General features: G+C 47.1%; 2 protein-coding genes across 3 annotated transcripts in view; one reads left to right on the top strand and one right to left on the bottom strand.

Moving 5' to 3' along the window:
• Positions 1–2837, top strand: LOC115205957 (transmembrane protein 160). The gene is made up of 4 exons (XM_029772410.1): positions 1–270; positions 376–400; positions 2131–2223; positions 2378–2837. The coding sequence occupies exons 1-4, from the start codon at positions 52–54 to the stop codon at positions 2674–2676; spliced, it is 636 nt and encodes a 211-aa protein (XP_029628270.1). The 5' UTR covers positions 1–51; the 3' UTR covers positions 2677–2837.
• Positions 2838–7607: 4770 nt separating this feature from the next.
• Positions 7608–27820, bottom strand: part of LOC115205956 (neuronal PAS domain-containing protein 1-like) — a 33374-nt gene continuing 13161 nt past the window's right edge. The window contains exons 4-12 of one of the 2 annotated variants that reach the window (XM_029772408.1): positions 18835–18902; positions 17379–17468; positions 13692–13866; positions 13467–13585; positions 13008–13204; positions 12524–12630; positions 12048–12195; positions 10665–10777; positions 7608–10334 (exon numbers count right to left, since the gene is read on the bottom strand). In XM_029772408.1, coding sequence (XP_029628268.1) covers positions 9334–10334; positions 10665–10777; positions 12048–12195; positions 12524–12630; positions 13008–13204; positions 13467–13585; positions 13692–13866; positions 17379–17468; positions 18835–18902 — 2018 coding nt within the window. In that variant the 3' untranslated portion in view covers positions 7608–9333. The remainder of the gene's footprint in view (positions 10335–10664; positions 10778–12047; positions 12196–12523; positions 12631–13007; positions 13205–13466; positions 13586–13691; positions 13867–17378; positions 17469–18834; positions 18903–27820) is intronic. The other variant, XM_029772409.1, reaches the window with a different exon arrangement.

The raw sequence follows: 27820 nt of genomic DNA, 5'->3' as shown, positions 1-27820 counted from the left end.
TTGCAGTGTGAAAGTTCACAGGGCATGCAAAGGTCGTGTTTTTAGCGAGCTATGGCTGCCTTGAGTTGGTTTACTTGCAGACAGCTGCCGCGGATTGCATCTCAGTTCGCCCGGGTTGTGAAACACGTCAGGCCGCAGTACCTCGGAGGACTGCCGGCGAGGAGAGTCCACGGGTCTTCGCGGAAATGGGTGGTTGAGAAGGAGCAGTGGGGCAAGGCTCGGATTCCGGAGTATCATCAGCTGACAGAACTAGATAAGGCGGATGCCTTGGTAAATTACAATAAATATACTCCTGCATTACAGAAATGATCTGCGTGTGCTGATATCAAGCACCTTTCTAAATCGCTGATATTTTTCTTATTGTTTGCTCTGCAGATGCTGAGAAAGTCCCACGAAACCGGTAACTGCACATTTACAGTGCATTCGGAATGTATTCAGACCCCTTGACTTTTTCCCATTTTGTTACGTTACAGCCTTATTCTAAATCTACACACAGTACCCCATAATGACAAAGCAATTTATAAAATGAAAAAAACGGATTACATTTACATAAGGATTTAGACTGTTTAGCAGTACTTTGTTGAAGTACCTTTGGCAGCGATTACAGCCGTGAGTCTTCTTGGGTATGACGCTACAAGCTTCTCCCATTCTTCTCAAACTCTGACAGGTTATTTTCAGATTGTTCGAGTCTGGGCTCTGGCTGGGCCACTCAAGGACGTTCAGAGACTTGTCTCGAAGCCACTTCTACATTGTCTTGGCTGTGTGCTTACGGTTGTTGTCCTGTTGGAAGGTGAATCTTAGCCCCAGTCTGAGGTCCTGAGTGCTCTGAGCAGGTTTTCATCAAGGATCTCTGTACTTTGCTCCGTTCAGCTTTCCCTCAATCCTGACTAGTCTCCCAGTCGTTGCCACTTAAAAACATCTTCACAGCATGATGCTGCCACCACCATGCTTCCCCGTAGGGATGGTGCCAGGTTTCCTCCAGACGTGACACTTGGCATTCAGGCCAAAGAGTTCAATCTTTGTTTCATTAGACCAGAGAATCTTGTTTCTCATGGTCTGAAAGTCCTTTAGGTGCCTTTTTGGCAAACTCCAAGCGGGCTGTCATGTACCTTTTACTGAGGAGTGGCTTCCGTCTGGCAACTCTACCATAAAGGCCTGATTGGTGGAGAGCTGCAGAGATGGTTGTCTTTCTGGAAGGTTCTCCCATCTCCACAGAATGACCATCCGGGTTTTTGGTCACCTCGCTGACCAAGGCCGTTCTCCACCGATTGCTCAGTTTGTCCGGGCAACCACCTCTATGAAGAGTCTTGGTGGTTCCAAACTTCTTCCATTTAAGAATGATGGAGGCCACTGTGTTCTTGGGGACCTTCAATGCTGCAGAAATATTTTGGTACCCTTCCCCAGATCTGTGCCTCGACACAGCCCTGTTTCGGAGCTCAACGGACGATTCCTTCTACCGACATGATTTGGGTTTTTGCTCTGACATGCACTGTCAACTGTGGGGCCTTTTCTATAAACCGGTGTGTGACTTAACAAATAATGTCCAATCAATTGAATTTACCACAGCTGGACTCCAATCAAGTTGTAGAAACAGCTCAAGGATGATCAATGGAAACAGGATGCACCTGAGCACAATTTCGAGTCTCATAGCAAAGGGTCTGAATACTTGTGTAAATAAGGTATTTCAGTTTTTTATTTGTAATTAATGTGCCAACATTTCTTAAATCCTGTTTTCACTTTGTCATTATGGGGTATTGTGTGTAGATTGATGGGGGGAGAAAAAAAAACATATTTTTATACATTTTAGAATAAGGCTGTAACGTAACAATGTGGAAAAAGTCAAAGGGTCTGAATACTTTCCGAAGGCACTGAATATTAGGAAGAGGTTTAAAGACAGGCTCTTTATTTAATTACTATGCTATGCATTTTGTTAGAAGTCCTTTTGGCACAGTTAGATTAGTTATTGTAATGTAAGAATCTGCATGCGTCTAGGCTATGTTTACACATCTGAATCCAAGAACTTCAGCAACATGGGAGAAGCTCCTGACCGCAAACACTGATAGGGTTAGAGGAAGGGATGAGGGGGTTGTTTTCAGACTGGGCTGTAATCTCCGTGTTGTTCTGTTCTAGGTTTCCTGTCTTGGTTCCGTAACGGACTCCTGGCCACCGGTATCGGGGTCATCGCTTTCGTCCAGAGTGACGTAGGACGAGAAGCAGGCTATGGTAAGGAGGCTAGGAGGGCCAGGGGCAAGGCTCTATTCTATTGCAGCGAAGCATAATTATCAGAAAAGACCTTAACGTTGCTGAAACCCACACCCATTATAAATACACTACTATCGGTCATCAATCTTTTCGCCTCTCTCTCTCTCTCCCCCAGCCTTCTTCATTCTGGGTGGTGTGTGTGTATCGTTCGGCGGGGCGTCCTACGTGGGCAGCCTGTTTTCCCTGAGGAGGATGATGCTTCTCTCCCTGCCTGCCGTGCTGCTGAATGTTTCTGTGGTGAGCAGCATCGCCCTCTTCTGGCTGTGTGCGGTATCGCTCTACATCGGACGCCTGGAGGTGGAGATTATACATGAGGATGACGATGACGGAGGGGAGTGCCCAGACTGTCGCGACCGCTGCAACCACTCCCGTGGCGACAGGCACCACGGCAACGACAAAGGCCAAGACAAGTAGAGCGCTTGAGTGGCAAAGGTGACGAAGTGTGTGTTTGTTTCTTTGTGTGTGAATGAGACAGAGAGGACTGATGGGGAGTGTGTATGACCCTCAGACACATGGGTACAGAGGGGATCAGTGAAAGGCATGATTTGGTTCTGTCCTCTGTGATAGTAGTTTGTGGGTGGGTGGGTGGGTGATTGTGTTAAATTGCTGGTTGCAAGTTCAAATCCCCGAGCTGACAAGGTAAAAATCTGTCTCTGCCCCTGAACAAGGCAGTTAACCCACTGTTTCTAGGCTGTCATTGAAAATAAGGATTTGTTCTTTTCTGACCTGCCTAGTTAAATTAAGGATTTAAAAATATATATATAATAAGATAATTTCGTTTTATTTTACACACTGCGAGAGTGCCTAATTTGAGTTTATTTACTCCTCATCGTGTTTACTTTATGAATCAAAGAGCCCTGTACAATTCCTAAGCCATACTCTGAGCCAGCCCATGCTGTGCTCACCTAAATATGGTTTTGATTGACGCTATTTTCTTTATATCAGTTGATTCTATATCCGTACAAAGGACTACTTGGATTCTTTGTAGTAATCCATGCTGGTGATGTAGGAGGAGGAGATGTAGCCAATGTTGATGTGTTGAATAGATGAACTAGGCCTATAGAAATAGGTCATCAACAATGGTCTATCTTTCTGGAATTCGATGTCTCTGTATGCGTGTAAGTCTGTGGGTTTTTCTTGTAATGTGTTTGTTCTGTTCTTCCAGATTGGAACAGATTTTTTTAACCCGTTTAGGCTTGGGCTTCCATTTTCCCAAGGGTTTTGGGATTCATATAGTAGCGCTTTGCCAGTTTTATTTTTTGTCATGAGTTGTAATTACTTTATTAAACATGTTCAATGCAATCTTGAATTCAATATTCAATTTATACAGAGTAGTTGAACTGTAAAGTAATGATATTTCATACCTTTAGTCAATCGAGGGTTGATAGTTGGAGCCACAACTTAATCAAAATACCAACCTTAAGAAACTATACCATTTGTATAACCTGTATGTTTGTGTGAGATGATTGAGTACATTTAGGTATTGTTAGCCTGTAGCCTGAGCCACCATCCTGACCGCTGCGCTACAGAACATTAGCTTGCAGAACCTGGATGGTGGAAGGAGGCGAGTTAGTCTCTGGGTCAGAGATGATCTGTATGGAGTTGCAGTGTGATGCATTTGATTTCTGCATGGCCTTCAGTAAAACTTATTGTACATCATTAGACTATGTATGTATGAATATGTACATAAACACAGTTACAAAATCAAACTGGCGTTATTGTTGTGTGTTTGACCCCTACGTGAAAAGACTACTTTGTGGTCAGTACTTAAAGGTGCTACACAGGATAAAATAAAATGAAAATTGCATTGTAATTTCAGAAAATGGCCATAATATATTTGGCGCTAATAGTGGAATGATAGTGTTTCACTTCATACTTATCCACCATTGCTGTTCTGACTTAGTGGCTGTGTTATATTGGGGAAATCGCTATGTCATGGTTGTTAATTAACATTCTACACTGTTCGCTCAATTTCAGTTCATGTGCGCAAATAAGCACTGAATAGTGTAGGGAATCATTGTATCATCTAAATCGCAGTGAAATATATTTTCAATAACAAATATAGTTTTTACAACTGTTGGAACAAAACTGAAAGTAAAAGGCTCAACTCGCATATTCTAATTTCTGAAATTACAATGCAAAAATGTAAAAAATATCCTATGTGTAGCACCTTTTAAAGAGATCAGAATGTTGCATACACAAATGTAGGGTTATCTATCAGATTTGACACCATAGAAATGGAATAAGAATATGGAATCAAAATGGCTGACATTCCCTTAATTCGTTGTGTGTAGATCCTATCACCCAACCAAGCATTGATGCCATGTATTCCTCCATCCTCCTCTCTGGGTACACTACACACAGAGCAGCACCTCCTGTGCTGTTTGGATAACACCGCGGGAGGGTGATTATAGGGATCACTGAGTAGGTTACAGGCCCAGGTGCGGGTTATCGCTCTCATCCATCGATTCACTGGAGAGATGAGAAGGTTCGGGTCGAGGCACGAGCTGCTGAGACTCACCTCTGTCCTGAGGTCGGAAGCCCATCCAGTGCTTCTTACTAACCATCCCTCTCTTTCCTTCTCTTTCTCTCCACCACTCCATCCCAGGCGTTTTGGCGCAGTTAGTTTCTCATGCAGGGTGTGTCTGGGTGCTGCATCGTGCCCCCCCCCCCCCCATGTTTGGCATGCAGGCGGCTCCTGGGGCCTGGCGCGTCTAAAGGGCATGGCGCCAAGCAGTACGCACCCACACTGACAAACACCCGGACCATGGACTGACTCACAACATCACCAACTCACCTCACGGCACCATGGCACGTTATAGATGAGCGTATTTCCCTCCCCTCACGACCCGGACAGAATAGAGGAGGGATGAGGCTGTAGCAGTGAAAGAATGAGTGGTGTGGGTGGGGGTGGAGAGACTGAAGGAGGAGGGATGAGGCTGTAGCAGTGAAAGAATGAGTGGTGTGGGTGGGGATGGAGAGACTGAAGGAGGAGGGATGAGGCTGTAGCAGTGAAAGAATGAGTGGTGTGGGTGGGGATGGAGAGACTGAAGGAGGAGGGATGAGGCAGTAGCAGTGAAAGAATGAGTGGTGTGGGTGGGGATGGAGAGACTGAAGGAGGAGGGATGAGGCTGTAGCAGTGAAAGAATGAGTGGTGTGGGTGGGGATGGAGAGACTGAAGGAGGAGGGATGAGGCTGTAGCAGTGAAAGAATGAGTGGTGTGGGTGGGGATGGAGAGACTGAAGGAGGAGGGATGAGGCTGTAGCAGTGAAAGAATGAGTGGTGTGGGTGGGGATAGAGAGACTGAAGGAGGAGGGATGAGGCTGTAGCAGTGAAAGAATGAGTGGTGTGGGTGGGGATGGAGAGACTGAAGGAGGAGGGATGAGGCTGTAGCAGTGAAAGAATGAGTGGTGTGGGTGGGGATGGAGAGACTGAAGGAGGAGGGATGAGGCTGTAGCAGTGAAAGAATGAGTGGTGTGGGTGGGGATGGAGAGACTGAAGGAGGAGGGATGAGGCTGTAGCAGTGAAAGAATGAGTGGTGTGGGTGGGGATGGAGAGACTGAAGGAGGAGGGATGAGGCTGTAGCAGTGAAAGAATGAGTGGTGTGGGTGGGGATGGAGAGACTGAAGGAGGAGGGATGAGGCTGTAGCAGTGAAAGAATGAGTGGTGTGGGTGGGGATAGAGAGACTGAAGGAGGAGGGATGAGGCTGTAGCAGTGAAAGAATGAGTGGTGTGGGTGGGGATGGAGAGACTGAAGGAGGAGGGATGAGGCTGTAGCAGTGAAAGAATGAGTGGTGTGGGTGGGGATGGAGAGACTGAAGGAGGAGGGATGAGGCTGTAGCAGTGAAAGAATGAGTGGTGTGGGTGGGGATGGAGAGACTGAAGGAGGAGGGATGAGGCTGTAGCAGTGAAAGAATGAGTGGTGTGGGTGGGGATGGAGAGACTGAAGGAGGAGGGATGAGGCTGTAGCAGTGAAAGAATGAGTGGTGTGGGTGGGGATAGAGAGACTGAAGGAGGAGGGTTGATAGGGTCAAATGAGAGGTAAGATTGAGGGAAGATAAGAGGTGGAGAACAGAAGGGGGTGGGGCACGTCGAGAAGTGGTGTTGAGGGTGGTGTAGTTTGGGATAGGATGGAGGGAGGGAGGGGAGGGGGTGTAAAGGAGGGGGGGGTCTACCTTCAGTTCTCACTCAAATATTTCCTCTCATGTTTTCCGTTTCAGTGTCAAGCCCATGTGGCCAAGGTACTATTTCCCTAGGGACTGCAGCTCCGTTCAGGGGCTGAGATAAGCCTTCAAAGTCACTGACAGACAGACAGCCAGGGCGTAGGGTTGAGGAGAGACGCCCATGTCCCCACAAACTCACAGTCCCTATCTGAGATGTAGAGGCACACCTTCACACCCACCATGGAACAGGCTATCAGCTGAAGAACTCACACCTGAGAAAGCAAGAGATAAAGGAGGAACCTGAGGTCATTTCTTAACTCTCTTTACACACACACACACACACACACACACACAGCAGACGTGCACACACACAGACGCACGTACACTCACATTTTCTCCCCAACAACTGCTCTTGTTTAGTATGCGCTTCCTTTGGTCTTGAGGAGGAATGATCCTCCCTCTAATGAACTGGGGCCTGCCACTTGAATGTAAAACAGGATTTAACCCGTCTTCAATGTCAGAGCCCCTCCCTTAGGGCTGCATGGAACAACACAACACCCGCTCTGAAACATACACACGTACAGCCCATCGGTAACACACACACATGCTCGCATTCGCACACACAGATACACCGGCTATTCGCACAACACACTGTATGCATACACACGGCCTCAGGCAGACAAGACACCCAGCCTGACACGCACTCACGCACACAGGCATACACACACAAACACTGCCTCAGTCACACACATGCAGACGCTCACACACACACACACCCTTTGTCTAAATCTTCAGAGCCATTACTTAGAGAGCTTTGGCTCATAAACCTGGATATACAGTATACTGTCTAACAGGCATGTTTTCTCTGCACCACATCAGGCCAGGGTCACTCAAACCTGGTCTACAGGGACCAATATGGATGATGGTTTTTACATCAGGTACTTTTTCATGAACATTGTTACGCACCCTTGTGCGGGGCAGGTATAGACATACTCAGCCATCACCTTCATCTTTCAATGTCGCGAGACATCTCGGGACATAAAGTCGAGATGACTTGAGACACTTAGAGACATTTTAAGGAAATCTTGAGATACATTCTCTGAAGGCATGTTTTCGAGACAGGCAGTAGCCCGGCCCACTCTTACCGACAGACAGTCAGACACTAGAAGGAAAGAAGAAAACTTTCTTGTACTCCTCTAATGGAATATTTTATTATCGTCATCAGTATCATAGTATTTCTACATTGGTTCGTTTTAATTTGAAGATCAGAAGGGGATGGTATATTCAGAAATATTTGAACAGAAAGGGGTTAGAGTCACTGATGGTTGTTTTTTTAATCTGGTCTTATTGTTGTAGAACCAGTGGAATTACAACCGACGCACAGACAAACAGACATACAGACGAACAGACATCCCCTCGTATGACAGACATGGTCCTATACAGCTGACATCCGACCCAGTCCATCAGTAATTCTTCATCTATAACCAGGACAGCGATTTAAGATTGGGACATTTTAATCTCTAGAATTTCAGTTTGGGATGATGGCCTTTCTCTTATGACCTGTGACATATTTGGGATGGAATTTCTGGAGATGAGTATAAAAATGAATATCTTTGATATGATTTAATATATGCTTTCCACCCCACCTCTAACGACCTAATATGGATGTTTCGGACAACCACTTTGAGAACAAAAAGCTACAGTTCTTATTTTATTGACCACAACTGTACTAAATCCCCATGGTCATATTTGAATGACCACACGTTTACTGACCGCGTTTTAAACTCCTGTGGTCTTTCTTTAATGTGGTCCGTTTGTGGTATTCATCATGACCACTCTGTTATTTAACCCTTAATGCACACAAGGAAATTCAAAAGTGCTATGTGTTCATAACAAATTTCAGTAAGTGCTCGGACAAATGTGAATAATTAAAAAAAAAAGATTCCCCCCCCAACCCAACCCAAACCCTTTATTTTCAATACATTTCTGAATTAAACTGTGGCATTTCCCAAAGTATGTTCTCTAGTAAGACAATCGTTTTTACACCTCTCCCACTTCACCTTATGGCAACAACACAACAATATAATAGGAATATGGCTTTCATCTCAAACCCAGCACAGCCCAGCGCCTTTAACTTTCACACCCCTTCAATCTGTAGGATCATTTTCAGTCTTGAAAAACTGAAAATGATCCTTACAAAGTAACCAGCCAGTAGAGGTATTGTACCTCCCCCTCCCATGCCTTTCTTTCCCAGACGACATCATGACAGAACAGCCTCAGAGTGGAATGGAATGTGTCTGAGACTCTCTCACTCTCTGTGCTTTCACTGTTTTAAACCCTCTTCAGCGGAGTTCACATTATGGGAGGAAGGGTTACCCGAGATGTGTTCAAATATTATTTTGGGCATCCATGAGATTGGCTCAGACCTCCATATTTCCACTTTTGTGTCAGAGTACAATTTCTAACTCCGTTTAAGAGATAATTCAGTGTTTCACGCAAACAAGTGAAAAAGAATGTCATCCATTTTCTTTTTCTCTTTTTTTCATTCACACAGAAGTCAGTCTGACAGGCTCAGGAACAGTTGTTATAATACTGAGGATGGAGTAGTGAAGGTATGTATGGTCCTGTCTCTATGTACAATATGGCTTTAGACATGGAACTCTGCACGGTCATTTAACAGCAGCGGAGAGAGGATATGGTAGAACAGAGAGGGGGACAAAGCTTGGACAGCAAGTGGGGTAAAGTCAAGTGTCAAAGTCCACTTTGAGTGTCAACCATCCTGTCACCTGTGTTGGACACCATCTGACTCCCCACGGAAGCTGTGCAAATGGTCCTTTGTTCAGTTTCCCAACCCCATACGTCCCAATGTCCTGCCCCCATGTCTCTCTCTAGCCCCTCCTCCTCTCTTTCAGTCCTCCTCAGACCCTGCGGCCCCCCTCAGTCCGTTCATACAGAAGGGGTTGAAGGGATTGTCCGAGGCGGAGAACCCACTGAAGGAGGGCAAGCCGGCCAGCCTCTGGAGGTGAGGGAAGAAGGCTGGGGGACCCTTGTGGTGGTCGGAGCGCAGCCCCTCAGCACCGGGGTGAGAGTGGGGCAGCTCTGGGGGCGCATAGCGGATGGTACTGGGGGCGTACAGGCTCTGTGGCCCCTGGGGGCCGAGGGCCAGGGGGTGAAACAGCACACGTCCTGCAGCACCCCCCGCTGCCAGTCTATGCAACAGCTCAAAGTCAGGCCCGCCCCCCCTGCCTCCAGACAACATTCCCCGCTCCTCACATGGTAGAGGGGAGGAGCCGGACATGGGAGGGGACATGGCGGGGGAGGGCGGGGTGAAAATACCATTGGGTGGGGCTTCACTGCTGGAGGAGGAGTCTGGGATAGGGGTGAGGGGACTGTCGCCGTTCAGGCTGCCGCAGGGTGTGTGTGTGTGTGAGGGTGGGGGTTGTATGTGTGAGGAGGTGTGCATGTGTGTCCAGCGACCCCCTGCGGCCAGTGCCTCATGTTCAGTCTTGATGTTGGCGTGGCCAGAGAGAGGCGAGGACACTACACTCTTCAGGTGCTGGATTACCGCACGGCCGTTGTGCACCCCGCCGCCCCTCTCGCCCCTCATGGGGGTCTCCCCGCCTCGTTTCGAAGGCCCCTCCTCTCGTTTGACCCTCGCGCTGTCTCCCCCCTGCTCCCACGCTCTCGCCTCTCCCTCGCTCTCGCTGCCCAGGTCTGAGGAGGCTGACACACTCCGCCCTCTCTGGCGGAGCTCTTCCAGGCGACGCCGCGTTTCCGCGGGAGCACCCTCAGAGTCAGATCGCAGCGGACGCTTCCTCCTGTCCCCTGATTGGACACCGGGATTATAGATCTCTCTCAGTTTTGAGTCAGGGTCACCTTTACACACAGAGCTTTTCATTGGCTCTGGGCCTGGGGAGGGGAAAAGAGTTAGATGAGGATGTATCATTACATTTTAGTCATTTAGCAGACACTCTTATCCAGAGTGACTTACAGGAGCAATTAGAGTTAAGTGCCTTGCTCAAGGGCACATCGACAGATTGTTCACCTAGTGGTCTCGGGGATTCGAACCAGCGACCTTTTGATTACTAGTCTATTGCTCTTAACCGCTAGGCTACCTGCCGCACCATCACGTGTGTATGTGTGAGTAATTCAATGTACAGTACAAGTGTGTGTGTGATTGCAGTATGTGTGTGTGTGTGTGTGTGTGTTTGTGTCTGTTTTGACTGTGTGGTTCCCTACCCCGGGTTTGTGGTGAGTGTTCCAAAGGGGAGGAGCTGGCTTTCAGACGCTCAGCCCTCAGACTCTCTGGGAGCTGCAGCAGATCCAGGGGAGTGTCTGGGAGCTCTGTCCGACTGAGAGAGAAAGAGGGAGAGAGAGAGGGAGAGAGAGAGAGAGAGAGAGAGAGAGAGAGAGAGAGGGAGAGAGAGAGGGAGAGAGAGAGAGAGAGGGAGAGAGGGAGAGGGAGAGAGAGAGAGAGAGAGAGAGGGAAAGAGAGAGGGTGAAAGAGGGAGAGAGGGAAAGAGAGAGGGAGAGAGGGAGAGGGAGAGAGAGAGAGAAAGAGAGAGGGTGAGGGTGAGAGAGGGAGAGAGAGAGAGAAAGAGAGAGGGTGAGGGTGAGACAGTAAATATAAGAGAATAAACGCACCTTTCACAGCTCTTGAGTGCTGCAGCAAACCACTGTTTATGTCTCCTGATTTAGCAAGATGGTGCAGTGAGTACTTTACATGGTCTTAGATTAAATTGTGCATTTTGTTTTGTCTCCCATCAACTTCCTTCATACCATTACCCTCATCTATCAACAACAACCAGCCTCTCCAACTAATACCTCCCATCAACTTCCTTCATACCATTACCCTCATCTATCAACAACAACCAGCCTCTCCAACTAATACCTCCCATCAACTTCCTTCATACCATTACCCTCATCTATCAACAACAACCAGCCTCTCCAACTAATACCTCCCATCAACTTCCTTCATACCATTACCCTCATCTATCAACAACAACCAGCCTCTCCAACTAATACCTCCCATCAACTACCCCCAACCCGCTGTATCCAACACCCCCCCCACCCCCCCAAATTGCATGCACACACCCACACCAGCCACCCTTGCTCTCCCGTAGCCAGCCCTGCTCCACTCAGGAGCCCACCCGTAAAGAACTGAGCCCAGACAGGATCGAGGGGCTAAAACACCATTCAGACCCAACCTTCTGACATCTATTTGTTGTAATTATAAAGCCCTGCTTCAATTAGTATTGTAATTCAGCCTGTTCCCCTTGTTTTTGTCCGACTCCTCTCTTGCTCTGTACGTGCCTGTGTGCCTGTGTGTTTAGGAGCTGGGGGGTTGTGGGTCCTGAGACAGAGACAAAGGAAAATATTGAATTTCCTTGTGCGAATACTTGTATCGTTTAGGCGTTGTAAATGAACAAAGCCCTACATAATGATAGAATGAAATGCATACATCGTCATTACAGTTTAGTATATTAAAATTACGGTGGACTGAAGGAGTTGGACTCTTTGTCTGAGAGCATAATGCTGGATGTGCTGTGCGCTGTGGTTGACCTGAGGCTACTGTGGCGACGGGGCTGACTAGCGACGGAGCTGACTGGCGACAGGGCTGACCTGATGACGTAGTTGACCCAGATGACGTTGCGTTCGTGGGGGGCTTTGTGGTTGATGGAGACGGTGGCACAGGACTGGACCCACAGATAACCCCCTCTCCTCTGGAGCCAACGGTAGTACCCGGTCACCACCTGACCCTTCCGCAACACTGGGAGAGGGGGGAGGGGGGGGAGGGAGGGGACAGGGGGAGAGAGGAAGAGAGTAAAGAGCGAGTTGGCGTAGCACTACAGGACTTTGGCAGCAGAGGGCGCTGATTGCAAAATATGAACTTAGTAAAAATGTTAACGTTCAAAGGTAAACGCATGCACGCACACACACACACACACACACACACACACACACACACACACACACACACACACACACACGCAAACACATGTACACACACGCAAACACACACACACACACACACACACACACACACACACACACACACACACACACACACACACACACAGGGCAAGGCAGGGACTCACAGTCCTCATGGCTCTGTCTGATGTTATCCAGGTCTTCTACATGGATGAAGTGGTAGCAGGTGTGGCCCACCACCTCTGCCGGGCTCAGGTCCATGTACTCTGAGATCCTATAGGGAACAATAATGGTATTATCCACATGATGTAAACATATAGACACATACACAGGCAAACAAACACATACCATTTTTTAATGGAGTCAAATACAACCATAACATTATTCACAGTACAACCACATATGCACCCCATACAGACATCTGCCCCTGTGTGTAGCTGTGTTGTTGTGTTGTTGTGTTGTTGTGTCGTTGTGTCGCTGTGTTGGTGTGTTGTTGTGTTGTGGATGTGTTGATGTGTTGTTGTGTCGTTGTGTAGCTGTGTTGTTATGCTGTTGTGTGTTGTTGTGTTACTGTGTTGTTGTGTTGTGGTGTAGCTGTGTTGGTGTGTGTTGTTTTGTGTTGTGTGACGTTGTGTGTCACTGTAGCTGTACCTGTTCTCGCAGTAGGTGACCTGCAAATCCATGTTGACCCGGAAGACAAACATCTGGCTCTCCATGCGCACCTCGTTCAGCGTGGAGGGCGGGAGCGTGTGCGCAAGGGCCACCAAGCCCATTGGCCGACGCACCGAGCGGGCGGAGCCTGGCACCATGGCAGGGCGACAGCGGATTCGCCCGGTCACATGGATCACCTGACAGGAAGAGTTTACAGCAACTTGCATGGTTGTACTTGTACAGTGTCTCTACTAAATGAACGGTGAGTAGGCCATTACTAGAGTTGCAAAACTCTTGTAACTTTTCAAAAATTCTGTTTTTACAGAAATCCTGGTTGGAAGATTCCTGGATTTACGAGGGAATAAACAGGAAACCGGAATGTTGCTACCCTATACACTACAAACAGTCTGAATGATTTCTAGGAACGGAGAGTTTGATTTCTCTATATATGTCTCTTACTCTGACCTTGTAGCCCGAGGACTTGACGTGGAGGCCTCTCTTGGTGAGGGTGGACTTCATACGGATGAAGAAGCCTCGGTCAGGAGGTTCATTCCCATGAGAGAGTGGGCTTGAGGGGGCTGTGGAGAGACAGGGGGAAAGACAGAGTTAGCTCGGGAGAAACCACATTTGGACCAGACTTGGACAACATCAGTCCAGGCCTACAGACATGTACGTGAGACGCACCAGGCTCGGGGGTCCCGGCCAGGGAGGATGTGGAGGCAGAGCTGGAGGCGCTCTCGGGGGCCACGTGGCAGCCAGCCTCGGCCCTCAGGTGGGGCCTGATGCCCAGACGCTCTGCCATCTCCACGTGGTCCGCTGGGTGGATGTAGTCAAACACACTGCTGCCTGTCAACTCCACCTAAACACAGTCACATGTAGAGATGAGACAGGTTGTAGTGCAGACACAAACACTCATGCATGAACACATGCATACACGCAACAACGCACACACGGACGCACGTCGCACACACACCCCTGAGCTGGGGGTCGACACAGATTACAATAATACACATTTAAAATCGTGAAGGATAAAAATCTGTTGTATTTGGTGATTAAAGTAAGCTGAAAGACACCAGGGATATACCATCTGTGAAGGTCAGATTTGACTATTTGAATCTGTTCATTCATTCCCTATTAATTCATAGGCATGAGCGTATCCAGCCCACTCTCAGAGAGGGGTAAAGACCACTAACACCTCCCATCTTTCATCCTCCTGCATCATAGTGTCCTACTCGAATCATTTAAGGTGAGATTCCATTCCATCTGATATAGCGCCTGCCTGCTCCCTGCCAGCTCCCTGACTGCCTGTCTGCTCCCTGCCTTCTCCCTGCCTGCCTGCTCCCTGCCTGTCTGCTCCCTGCTGGGCTGCCTGCCTGCTCCCTGTCTGCCTGCCTGTCTGCTCCCTGCCTGCCTGTCTGCTCCCTGCCTGCCTGTCTGCTCCCTGCCTTCTCCCTGCCTGCCTGTGTGTTCCCTGCCTGCTTGCCTGCTCCCTGTCTGCCTGCATGCCTGGCTGTTCCCTGCTGGCCTGCCTGCTTGGCTGCCTGCCTGCAGCCTCACACCCTTGTCTGTAGGACATACCCATTTATGAAGGATTAGATCCATTTAGTGTGGGCTTTATGGGATTTCCAGCAGGCATTCAAGGACATCACAGCCAGAGAGCTGAGTGAGGGAGTACAGATTAAGTGTGAATAAAGAGAAAAAAAGGAGGGCTAACTCTTGTAAAGTGTAAAAAAATAAAAACACAGGGAGAGAGGAGTGGAGTAAGTAACGAGGGATCAGCGGAGAGATAAAAGTTTTAAAACAGCCCGGTGTTAATGAGTTGCTAGAGCTAAACGAGACGTAAACGAACCAGAATCCCCTGGCCGAGACAGGAAGTCAGCCCTGGAGGACCCCAGGCTTCCCACAGTCCTTTGCCCTCCCTCAGTAAAAGGCAATACTGACATCTGTGGTATTTTACCTGTCAGTCTACTGTCACTTCATCACAGGGAGGAGAGAGAGAGAGAGAAAACGATCAGGGAAAGAGACAGCTGAAAGATAGAGGTAGAGAGAGAGAGGAGAGTGAAAGGAGAGAGAGAGGGAGACAGAAAAAGACACAGGTATAGTGTGGGGGGGTTGAGAGAGAGAGGGAGAGATAGAGAGAGAGAGAGAGAGAGAGAGAGAGAGAGAGAGAGAGAGAGAGAGAGGTGGGGAGGAAGAAGGAGAGACATGATATAAATAATAGCAGGGAGCTTTAATATGTATGAGGCATCCGGGCAGTCGTCCACAACACACTCTCAGCCCGCCGCTGACGGATGGGAGAGGAGAGAGGGAGGGGGAGTGATGAGGGCTGCATACTAACCAGTCCAGGATCAATTCCCCGCTCCCTCCATTCCTCCCTCCTGCCGTGCAGGAGGTAAGGGGGGGTTGAGCAGCAGGACCTGGGGTCCCGGTTCAGAGCGCGCCTCTCTGGCCAGGAAACCTGGGGTGAGGGACATGATCACCTCCAGGTAGCAGGGGAGCGGACGGCGGGTTGTGCCCTTGGTCAAAGTGCCAGACCTTGGCTAAACCGTCTAAGAAACCCCACTGTCTGGAGAGGGGCCCCGTGGGTAAGTCAGGGCAGAGGGGTTAGGCTGGGGGACAGGTCAGGGCGGTCCACAGAGAGATCCATGTCCTCCAACAACAACCACCAGTTACATTTCCCTTCTCACTTGTTTTCCCTTCTCTCTCTCTCCTCCCTGAGAGACAGGGATTTGTTCTATTAAAGTGTGCATGCCCTTTCTCCCACCTCCTTCCCTCTTTCTGCCTCTCTCTCTTTTTGTCTCGCAGTCTTTCTCTCTCTGTCAGTTTTTTTTCTAAACGTGGTAGTGTGTGTTTTGGAGTTAAGGTAAATCTTGATTGTAATTTTGTTTTAAGGCTGGTGTGTTTAGTTCTGTTTGAGGAGATTTGACTAGTGAGGCCATCTGTTTAAGGAATAAGAATGGCCTTGGTTGTTTACCTATTCCGTCCCATGATGCATTTCACTTCAACTGCACATTTAAGCTCTATTCGGATACCAGAAATGCTTTCCATTGCCATTTGGCTGTGTAGTCTTTTCACACTTGTTCAGATATATTTCATAATTAGATTTTAAGTTTGTGTCTACCATCAGTTAGCAGGAGAAATACCAAACTGTGACACAAACACACACACACACACACACACACACACACACACACACACACACACACACACACACACACACCCCACTAATAACTAGCCTCTCTCCAGGACAGTCCAATCCAACCAGGGGCAGACTCCCAATTACACCCAAATCCCCCCTTTTAAAACCCACTCAAATACCACCGCTATCGAAATGTCCTCCCTCTTTTCTCTCTCTCATTCTGTATCCCCATCCTTTTTTTCCCAAACATATCTTATCACTCCTTCCCCTCCTCCCTCCCCTCCTCCCTCCCTCTCCCTCTCTATCCCTATCTATCTCCCCATCCCCCTTGGTGTTTTTTCTCCTCCCCACAATCAATGGAGCTTTTAAGATGCCTATCGATTTGCTCCCTTAGACAGGCCCTGCGCGCAGGGGCGACACTTTGATTGTTGGGCCAGTAATTACTGTTATTATTTATGCATCTGGTCGAAATGGCAGGACTTAACATTCACAGTACAAGAGGCCGCAGGCAATCAACAGAGGTGAGCACCTGGAGGGACGAAGGGAGGGAGGGAGAGGGAGAGAGAGAGAGAGAGAGGCAGAGAGAGAGAGAGAGAGGCAGAGAGAGAGGGAGAGAGAGAGAGAGAGAGAGAGAGAGGCAGAGAGAGAGGGAGAGAGAGAGAGCGCGAGAGAGAGAGAGACAGAGAAACTAGAGGGAGAGAGAGAGAGGCAGAGAGCGAGAGAGAGAGAGAGAGAGAGAGACGGAGAAACTAGAGAGAGAGAGAGAGAGAGGCAGAGAGAGAGAGAGAGGCAGAGAGAGAGGGAGAGAGAGAGAGCGCGAGAGAGAGAGAGACAGAGAAACTAGAGAGAGCGAGAGAGAGGCAGAGAGAGAGAGAGAGAGAGAGGCAGAGAGAGAGAGAGAGAGAGAGAGAGGCAGAGAGAGAGGCAGAGAGAGAGAGAGAGAGAGAGAGAGAGAGAGACGGTGAAACTAGAGACAAGCAAAAGAGAACAGTCAAAGACATCTAGACACACACAAAGGTGGGAACACACCCAAACACATTACAACATCTGATATGAAAAGAGATATGCTGGGAGTAGCCTGTGTGAGTGAGTGAGTGAGTGAGTGAGTGAGTGAGTGAGTGAGTGAGTGAGTGAGTGAGTGAGTGAGTGAGTGAGTGAGTGAGTGAGTGAGTGAGAGAGAGAGAGAGTGTGTGAGAGTGTGTGTGTGTGCGTCCATGTACAGAAGGCCTTACCTGTGAGAGGCCCAGGTAGATGGAAACAGTCTCTGATATGTAGAGGAAGCGTCCCTCTGAGCTTACCACAAACACAAAGCCGTCCAGAGACTGTGGAAGCAACACACACACACACAGCCAGACAGACAAATTAGAGCAATTAGTGTGTATTGAGCAAATTACAATGAGCGGCTGCCTGCCGCTGGAGAACCACCAACAACCAGCCCTTCACCGCTCAGTCTCTCCGACCTCTCCCCCCCAGTCTCCCCCCCCAGTCTCCCCCCTCTCCCGCCCACATCAACAGTCCTGTCTGGCTGGCCCCTCAGGTACACACGACACACTACTGGTAAACACCACCTGCCTTTTCAGAGAGTCAACAAGGCACATTAAACACAGAGCAGGCAGACACCAGCAGAGCTCTTTCAATCAGTGTTAATAACAGTAGGACGGCGTGGTGTTTCCTGTTGTGTTGTGTCTGTCTGCTGACCAGAGACACCGGTAGGTAGGTAGAGACAGAGGTAGAGCCAGGGAGTGGTGATTATGATGGTAAGTGAAAGGTATACAGCCACCCCATTAGGAAGGACTCCTTCACAGAATAATATTCCTCGTAATAACAAGCATTCACACAAGTGCGTAGCGGCTGTGTGCTGGGAAGCTAGGGCCACTCTGCTGAAGAAAGATTGCTGTTTTGGCAGCGGCGCTTAAAGTGGCGGTAATTTATGCGACTGACACATTCAGTATGCAAATGCGAGTGGCCGGGGTGTGGGGAGCGGCGAGCCCGGCTGAATGGCGGAGAAATAAAGTGCAATTATCATGCTATTACTGACAGAGGACGGCAAGAGGAAAGAATCATAGCGTTTTCTGAAGCCCTAATTTGATTTCTATCAGCGCCGTTCCTCCTCAGAACGTTTGGTGCAGACGGCCGTCTTTTGTCTTAGCATACCTCTGTCATTTAGGACATTCCATACACCCCGTCTCTGTCACCCCTCTTTCCCTCTCACGTTCTATCGCTCTCTTTCTCTTTTCTGTCCACTGCAGTCATTTGTCGGTGTTTGATAGTAATACGGTGGGGCGGTGCGATGTTTTTGTGTTATTTTTACGATTGTTGACTGGCTGGAGGGGACGTCAGAGAGGGTTCAAGCACGTCTTTAAACGCAGGAGGAGACGTAACACAGAGAAGCAGCATCACACTGTCACAGGAATAAATATGGCTACCGTGTCCCACTAACAATTACAGCATCCTGTGACGATAATAACATTTTCATGGTTGAATATTTGAATATTTTTGGAAAAACATTTGAATAGATTAAACGTGTCAACAAACAAAAGTTCCGAGAATTGACCTCTTGAATAACCTGGCTAAATGTGTACTATTATAAAATACGGTTTGTTCTCAATGACACGTTTATATAATAAATACATTTGAAATGAACCCTGTGTGTGTGTCTGCGTGTGTGTGTGCGCGTGTGATGTTTACCTGTAACAGGTGTGCTCCCAGGTGCTGTTCGAACATGTCAGTGGCCAGAGAATGGGAGGAGCGCCGCACTGCAGGGACACAGATCAACACACATCAGATCCACACACACAGATCAACACACACTGATCAACACACATCAGATCCACACACACAGATCAACACACACAGATCAACACACACTGATCAACACACATCAGATCCACACACACAGATCAACACACACAGATCAACACACACTGATCAACACACACTGATCAACACACTGATCGACACACACTGATCGACACACACTGATCGACACACACTGATCGACGCACGCTGATCGACACACTGATCAACACACATCAGATCCACACACATCAGATCCACACACATCAGATCCACACACACTGATTGACACACATCAGATCAACACACATCAGATCCACACACATCAGATCCACACACACTGATCCACACACATCAGATCCACACACATCAGATCCACACACACTGATCGACACACATCAGATCCACACACATCAGATCAACACACACTGATCCACACACATCAGATCCACACACATCAGATCCACACACATCAGATCCACACACATCAGATCCACACACATCAGATCCACACACATCAGATCCACACACATCAGACCCACACACATCAGATCCACACACATCAGATCCACACACATCAGATCCACACACATCAGATCCACACACATCAGATCAACACACATCAGAGATATGAGGCAGCTAATCACTTTTAACAGATGCTTCGTTGCTAGTCTGCAAATAAAAGTGATACTTTCAATATATATATATATTTTTTATAGTAGTTTGGTTGATTTAGCTGCCCTAAGGGAAATGGCTGTTTTTAACGCACACACAGGCAACCAGGCACACACACACACACACACACACACACACACACACACACACACACACACACACACACACACACACACACACACACACACACACACACACACACACACACACACACACACAGCTTCACCACTCCTAATGCATCCCAAACACAAGCTATCACAGACGCATTGCCATCAAAGTAGAGCTGTTTACGGAGGTAATTACAACTGAGAGAAAGAGAGGAAGACAGAAATAGATAAAAGGAGATAGGGAGAGAGAAACCAAAATAGAGAGTAACGGAGAGGGAGGAAGATGGATAGAGATTGTGTGTGTGTGTGTGCGTGCGTGCGTGCATGTAAGAGAGGGGGAGAGAGAGAGACAGGGGTTAAATCCACAATTCCCGTTTTTACCATTTTATGTCAAATTGTGAGTGTGTTTGTTTGTGTGTGTGTGTGTGTGTGTGTCGCTCTGCCAGGTTTTTTAACACTGCATTCTGAGCAGGCAGCGGCATTGTGTGTGTGTTAGTGTAAGTGAGTGAGTGAGTGAGTGAGTGAGTGAGTGAGTGAGTGAGTGAGTGAGTGAGTGTGTGAGTGTGTGTGTGTGTGTGTAGGGATTGCCAGATATCCCTGTCCATGTGACGTTGCAAGGCTTTGGGAAATCAATACATGTTATGACAGCAAAATTAAAGTGCTGTTCTGAGTTACAACTGAACACAGAGGTGGGGGGGGCACACATCCATCCCCCATCCGTCTGTTCATCGTGTCCCTGCCATCGATCAGCCAACAGAAGAGAAGACATTCCTTTAGACCTGCACACACATACAAATACACCCCCCCCCCCCCGCCACACGCACACACACACTCTCAGAAATAAACAGTTGCCGGACAAAGCCCCAGTGCCTTTGTGAGATTGGGGTCCCCATGTGTGAAAGCTTAGGAATATCAATGAGGCTGGTCCATTCAGGCTGAAAGGGGGTCTGGGGCTGGGGACCTTACAGCCACAACTCAGAAGCTAACCCAGAGGGGGATGGGCCCCTGTCGCTCTGCCTGCCTGGACCCTAGTGGGGCTACGGGAAGAGGGCTGGCCCACTGGGGTCTGGTACCAACCCCCCCATGGGTCCCTGGAGATGCTGCTGGTGATCAGTGGCGATGAATACTGTCAGGGGGCCGGAAGAAATGGTGGATGTGACATGAGGCCAGTGGGGCTGACGGATGAGTCTACACACAGATCCATTTACTACAGTCACTCCACCAGCCTGCCTGCCATGCCTGGCGTCACACAATTGGGCGGCCAAGAAACCAAAACAGCCTCAACAGGGTGTGTCTGTGTGTGTGTGTGTGTGTGTGGTGATGGTAATGTTCAGGGGCCTTACGAAGGTGCAGGGTATCTCACCCTGAGAACAAAGATCCTTCTGTGTTAGTGGAAATAAGGGTGTGTGTGTGTGTGTGTGTGTGTGTGTGTGTGTGTGTGTGTCATAGGAGAGCTCTTGGGGTACCTTCTATCACATTGACTTTTAATTAGCTTGGCTAGATTTGCTATCCGTGGTTTAATTTCATTTGTGGAATGGGATGAAGCGTCCACGTTAATTACAGTGTGACTCGCAGGTCAATGTTGGGGTCTTCCTGATGTTCCTCACTGATAGAAGAGAGAAATTTGATTGCTTGATATTTATGCTTCTGTTCTATACATAATTTAGTCCAAGTTCACTCACCCCTCCCCCACCTCTCTTTTTTTTTTTTACTTTCCACCCCATAGCTGTCGACCTTTAAACCTAGTTATGACGTTACCATGGGAACTAAATAAGGTCAGGTTCAAAATTATTGGCACCCTTGAAAAGGATAAGCAAAAAAAGTTGAATAAATAATCCAAATACTGAACTATATTGTATGCATACAACAACAAAAAAACAGGACTATTATATTATTTATACCAATACAATCGCTCAGATAAAGAGATTTAGTTTAACAAGTCATATTTAGAGTTTCTCAAAAACCAAATATGAGATTGGAGAACATACAGTGCCTTCAGAAAGTATTCACACCCCTTGAATTTTTCCACAATTTGTTGTGTTATAGCCTGAATTTAAAATGAATGAAATTGAGATTTTGTGTCACTGACCTACACATAATAACCCATAATGTCAAAGTGGAATTATGTTTTAAGACATTTTTATAAATTAATTAAAAATGAAAAGCTGAAAAATCTTGAGTCAATAAGCATTCAACCCCTGAGTTATGGCTAGCCTAAATAAGTTCGGTATTAAAAAATGTGCTTAACAAGTCACATAATGAGTTGCATACGAAGATACAGGCATCCTTCCTAACTTGCTGGAGAGGAAGGAAACTGCTCAGGGATTTCTACCTTGAGGCCAATGGTGACTTTAAAACAGTTAGAGTTTAATGGCTGTGATAGGAGACAAACTGAGGATGGATCAACAACATTCTAGTTACTCCACGATACTAAACATAATTAAAAATATATTCCTAAACATGCATCCTGCAATAAGGTACTAAAGTAAAACAGCAAACAATTTGACAGAGAAATGTACTTTATGTCTTGAATACAAAACATTATGTTTGGGGAAAATACTTATGTGAATACTGTGTGAATACTTATGTCATTGAGATACCTGCCTGTTTGCCTACCTGTGTATGACCATTGCCTGCCTGTGAACACGATTCCTGCCTTCTGCGAAGGCGAAATAAACACCTGTTGCACTCTGCACGTGAATCTACACTTTTTTCTCCCTGAGTATTCATTACAGAATACCTTACCTCTGTAATGAATACTCAGGGAGAAAAAGGTGTAGGTTCACGCGTGGAGTGCGGCAGGCAATTGTCATACACAGGTAGTCAAACAGGCAGGTGAATCAAAACTAGGACTGAAGGCTATCACTGGTTCTCACAAACAAGCTTGGAAAAGGCTTAGTAGAGTCAGAACAAACAATACCTCACAAAAGCACAAACAGAATGAACTGAACTAAATAGGGAGCTGATGAGACCAGGTGAGTAACTAACACAGGTGAAATCAATGAACAAAAATGAAAGACGGCGCTACGTTCAAGAACACAACGAAACAGAACACAAGGTTGACTAAAAAAATAAATACAGAACCTTACAGGTATTGTGTGTAGAGGGGTGATAAAAAAACATATATTTAATCTATTTTGAATTCAGGCTGTAACACAACAAAATGTGGAATAAGTTAAGTGGTATAAATATTTTCTGAAGGCACTGTATCAGGAGGGATCTTAGACCATTCCTCCATACAGAATCAGTCCAGATCCTTGACAACCTTCACCTGCTCTTCTGGACTGCCCTCTTCAATTCAAACCAAAGGTTTTCAATGGGGTTCAAGTCCGGAGACTGAGATGGGGGTTATTGTCTTTCTGGAAAATCTACAAGCGGCCAAGTTTTATCCTCCTGACAGAGACAACCAGGTTTTTGGCAAAAATGTCCTGGTATTGGGTAAAGTTCATGACCTTAACAAGGGCCTCAGGACCAGTGGAAGCAAAATAACCCCATAACGTTGAAGATCCACCACCGTATTTTACAGTAGGTACGGGGTTCTTTTCTGCTTATGCATCCTTCTTTCGATTTCAAACCCACCCTGCCAGTGTGCGTGGCCAAAGGGCTCTATTTTCATGTAATTTGACCATAGCATCGGTTCCAATCCAAGTGCCAATGCCGTTTAGCAAACTCCAGGCCTTTACATTTGTTGGATGACATGAAAATAGAGCTCTTTGGCCACGCACATCTTGTAAAACATTTCAGAAAATGACTCAGTGAAAGTTATTGAAAACTGGGTTGGCAGTCATTTTGACCCCTATATTTTTGAGAAAAAAATATTTCTCTGAGGAATTGTTTAAAATAATATAATTGTCAATTTTTTTAAGCATACAATATAACTCTGTATTTTTTGTTGTTGTTGCTCATCTTTATCAAGGGTGCCAATAATTTTGGACCTGACTGTAGACAACATGTGGTTCATCTTTCTTTTTCTCTTTTTTTTACTCAAGTTTGCTTATGCTAGTTGTCTTTTCATATGTGAACCTCATCACCTAGCAACTTGTTTACTGAACTCCAATTTTGATGACTATCCAAGAGAGTGTGTGTGTGTGTGTTTATATGAGTGTGTGTGTGTGTGTGTGTGTGTGTGGTGTGTGTGTGTGTGGTGTGTGTGTGTGTGTGTGTGCGTGTGTGTGTGTGTGTGTGTAGTATTACCCCTGTAAGAACAGACAGGGTTTGTAGACAACAGACAGGAGAGAAATAGCAACCATAATCGCAACGTCCTTCTCCACCGCAATTATCCTCTCACTCTGCAATCCTTCTCTCGCTCCCTCCCTCTCTCTCCCAGTTTCTCTTTCACTGTCGCTCCCTCACTTCTTCCGCGGTCGAACATAATTTGAGTGCAATTAACTTCCCTTAAAAGCCACCGCTGCTTTAAACGCTGAGAATTAGGTGGGAGGCAGACATGGAGAAAGTGAGGGAGAGCGACGGAGGAGAAGTGATGAGGAGACAGTAAGACAGAGAGAAAGGGAGAGAGAGATGACAGAGACAGACAGAGAGAGACAGAGAAATGCGAGGCAGACAAAGTCAAGTCAAGAGACAGCGAGAGAGCGAGAGACAGAAAGAGGTGAGTTTGACCTCACAAACAGTGACAAAGTATTTTCCGATTGGTCCATGGTTTCTGTTTCGGTGTCTTTAGAAGATCTTAGAGGCTTGTGTTGTAGAGTCAGCGTGTTCTGTCATTAGACAAAATCTCTACAATATTGTAAAACTACAAAATACTGAGATTCTTCGGGAAAATAGACAGGTCAACATTTGGCATTTCTACCGGGTGGAAGTCATATCTGAAAGAGAGATTATCTCTCAAAAGCTCAAATCACCTGTGCATAAACAGTAGTCTTGAATAATACATGAAATTAAGGGTTCAGGACTAATGCACTCCACTGTAGACCCAACCTACACCACACACACACACACACACACACACACACACACACACACACACACACACACACACACACACACACACACACACACACACACACATAATGGGTGAAAAAGCATCACTACACATCTTTGAGAGATTTTACTTTTCCTCAGCTGGTCCTCTCCCTTTCTACCACTCCTTCGTTTTCGTCTTCCACCACCCATCCATATATCTCTCTCCTTCTCTTCCCTCTCTCTCGCTGTGTGAAGGTCATGCAATTGATTTTCCTCTGTCTATTCATTTTTCAAGATTGGCTTTGAAACGTGGGAAGCAGACAAAAACCACACTGCCCCCCCCCTCTCTCCCCCCGTGGCCCTCACCCCCCCAACCCCCACCGCCCAAACCCCGGGAGGAGGAGAGGAGAATGACAGAGGAGGGACGCCACCACAAGAGTCCCCTTCAGGATTCCGGCTGGACACATAATTCCACATTCCTACAGTGGAATTACAGCCATGCATCACACTGTAGGTACTTCAAAGTCTAACTACAGGTACCATGATGCAACAGCAGGGTTGGGGTTTAGAGGTTTTTGGACCCGTTACGAAATGGACCTGGGGCTTTCCCACCCAGACCCGATATGCATGAATTAAATGTTAAAATATAAAGACCCATTTCGAATGACCCGTGGACAACTAGACCCGTTCCGTATAGACTTGGTCGGATCCAGACCTGGTTCTATACGAATGAGGGAAGCAGCAGAAAATAAAATGTTTAAACTACTTTATTAACCGGAGCTAACAGAGCGTCAGAGGAGCGAGAGAGAGTTGCCACTCTAGCAGGCGGGGGAGAGGCCGTACTGTGAGCGAGTGACGCAGGGAGGAGGGAGGGAAAGACGAGAGAAGAGAGACAGCAACCAACCAAGCTGCCTCGCGCTATAGTAGACTAATAGCTGCCATAGCTAGGTTATTTATCATCAAATAGGATTACATAGTCACTATCGTGACTGCATCAAACCGGGAGTAGCTAGTTAAGGTTGCTAACGTTAGCTAGCTATGCTAATTGAGGCCTACAGTTACAAAATAACAACAACTCCATTCAGAATACTAAGTAGCAGCCTACCTGTTGCCTCTTGATCGCTGTAGCCTATCCTTCTCCTTTAACTTGTAATTACATCTTCCACTGATTAGATCCAGTATCTCCTAACTTTTGCCACATACCAAAGCTCTATGACTGTAGCCTGTCGCCTATTGCTGCTTTGATGACTTATGGTTGGCCAACAACAGTGCTAATTGAGGCCTACAGTTACAAAATAACAACAACTCCATTCAGAATACTAAGTAGCAGCCTACCTGTTGCCTCTTGATCGCTGTAGCCTATCCTTCTCCTTAACTTGTAATTACATCTTCCACTGATTAGATCCAGTATCTCCTAACTTTTGCCACATACCAAAGCTCTATGACTGTAGCCTGTCGCCTATTGCTGCTTTGATGACTTATGGTTGGCCAACAACAACAAGAAGAACAAGCTACATGCACCATGCTCCACTCTAGTTTAAACCAAGAGCAGCCAACATAAATTGTAACATTTCTCTCTCTCTCTCTCTCTCTCTCTCTCTCTCTCTCTCTCTCTCTCTCTCTCTCTCTCTCTCTCTCTCTCTCTCTCTCTCTCTCTCTCTCTCTCTCTCTCTCTCTCTCTCTCTCTCTCTCTCTCTCTCTCTCTCTCTCTCTCTCTCTCTCTCTCTCTCTCTCTCTCTCTCTCTCTCTCTCTCTCTCTCTCTCTCTCTCTCTCTCTCTCTCTCTCTCTCTCTCTCTCCCTCTCCCTCCCTCCCTCCCTCCCTCTCCCTCCCTCCCCTGCAGCAGTCGTGTTCGGATCTGTACAGGGCCTTCCGGACAAGTCAGTTAAAATTACACACACCCGTGACTCGTGACAATCATGTCAGATAGCTAGCTACTCCCAGACCTGTGACATTATTCTGAATTCTGGGTCCCAGGCCGGGTGATGGTTATTCGGGTACCAGGTGGATGATCTTCATTCCAGCATCATGTCCAACATGTGTGGGCGTCATACTTTCATGTTTTCCCGAAGGCTGATATGAATAGAATAGCTTTTTTTTCCCCCAGAGGGAACTTCAGTATAGATTTTAGAAACAGATCAACAGTTAAATGTACTGCACGCTGTACATACAGCAGTGTACCGTACATTCCAAAGTCAATCCATTGAGGTGCATTTGTAAGGCTCTGTTAGAACATCTGCTAGTGGATTGAACGGGTTTCCACAGGCACGTGAACGTCAATTGGCGATTGATCGAAGCACTGAATAGATAGACGTGCTTTTCAATGAGATGTCCACGTCCTCCTTTCACCGGGCCTCTTCCAAGGCCGGATCCTCGGAAAACATATCCACCGAACAACGGTAAGAGTATAATCGTATACAGTAACTCTACGAGTCGTTCAAGGACTTCCTTGTAAAATAAGCAAATGTGCGGTCATAGGAGAACTAGACTGTCATTGTTTGTAAGGTACGTGATATCGATGTTCACGTCTTATACAGTATCAATGAGATATGGGTTTGTCTCATTTCAGGAGGACTTGCTGAGAGTAACGGACACACACACACTGGTGCAAAAAATGATAACGCACCCACACAGACAAACACTTCTGCCACCATTGACACACATACACACGCACTCCTCACAGATGCTCTTATAAAACGCACGCGCACACACACACACACACACACAGGCACGCTTACACATACACACCTAATTGTATCTGAGTTGTTCCCCCTCTGTAATAGTAGCAATTAGACAACCCTCATAATCACACTCTCCTCGTTATGTAGCTAATTTCTGTAATTACAATTCGCACCAATAGGCTCCTCCTTCCTTTGTATGTCCTCTCTCTGTCTCCCCGTCTTTGTGCAGCTCTGTCTGTGTCTCCCTCTGTTTCTCTGTCTCTTTCTGTGTCTCTCTCTCTTTCTGTCTCTCTCTGTGTCTCTCTCTGTTTCTCTGTCTCTCTGTGTCTCTCTCTGTTTCTCTGTATCTCTGTCTCTCTCTGTTTCTCTGTCTCTCTGTGTCTCTCTCTGTTTCTCTGTCTCTTTCTGTGTCTCTCTCTCTTTCTGTCTCTCTCTGTGTCTCTCTCTGTTTCTCTGTCTCTGTGTCTCTCTCTGTTTCTCTGTCTCTCTGTGTCTC

This window comes from Salmo trutta, chromosome 13 (genome assembly GCF_901001165.1).
Source record: "Salmo trutta chromosome 13, fSalTru1.1, whole genome shotgun sequence".
Taxonomy (NCBI): Eukaryota; Metazoa; Chordata; class Actinopteri; order Salmoniformes; family Salmonidae; genus Salmo; species Salmo trutta.
The sequence above is the reverse complement of the archived record's forward strand: the minus strand, read 5'-3'. Positions and strand labels throughout refer to the sequence as shown.

Excerpts from the sequence above, each read along its gene's own strand:
- LOC115205957 (XM_029772410.1), top strand. The coding sequence starts at position 52 with ATGGCTGCCTTGAGTTGGTTTACTTGCAGACAGCTGCCGCGGATTGCA. Across the intron at positions 401-2,130 it reads GAGAAAGTCCCACGAAACCG|GTTTCCTGTCTTGGTTCCGT; the intron begins GTAACTGCACAT and ends GTTCTGTTCTAG. Across the intron at positions 2,224-2,377 it reads AGGACGAGAAGCAGGCTATG|CCTTCTTCATTCTGGGTGGT; the intron begins GTAAGGAGGCTA and ends TCTCTCCCCCAG.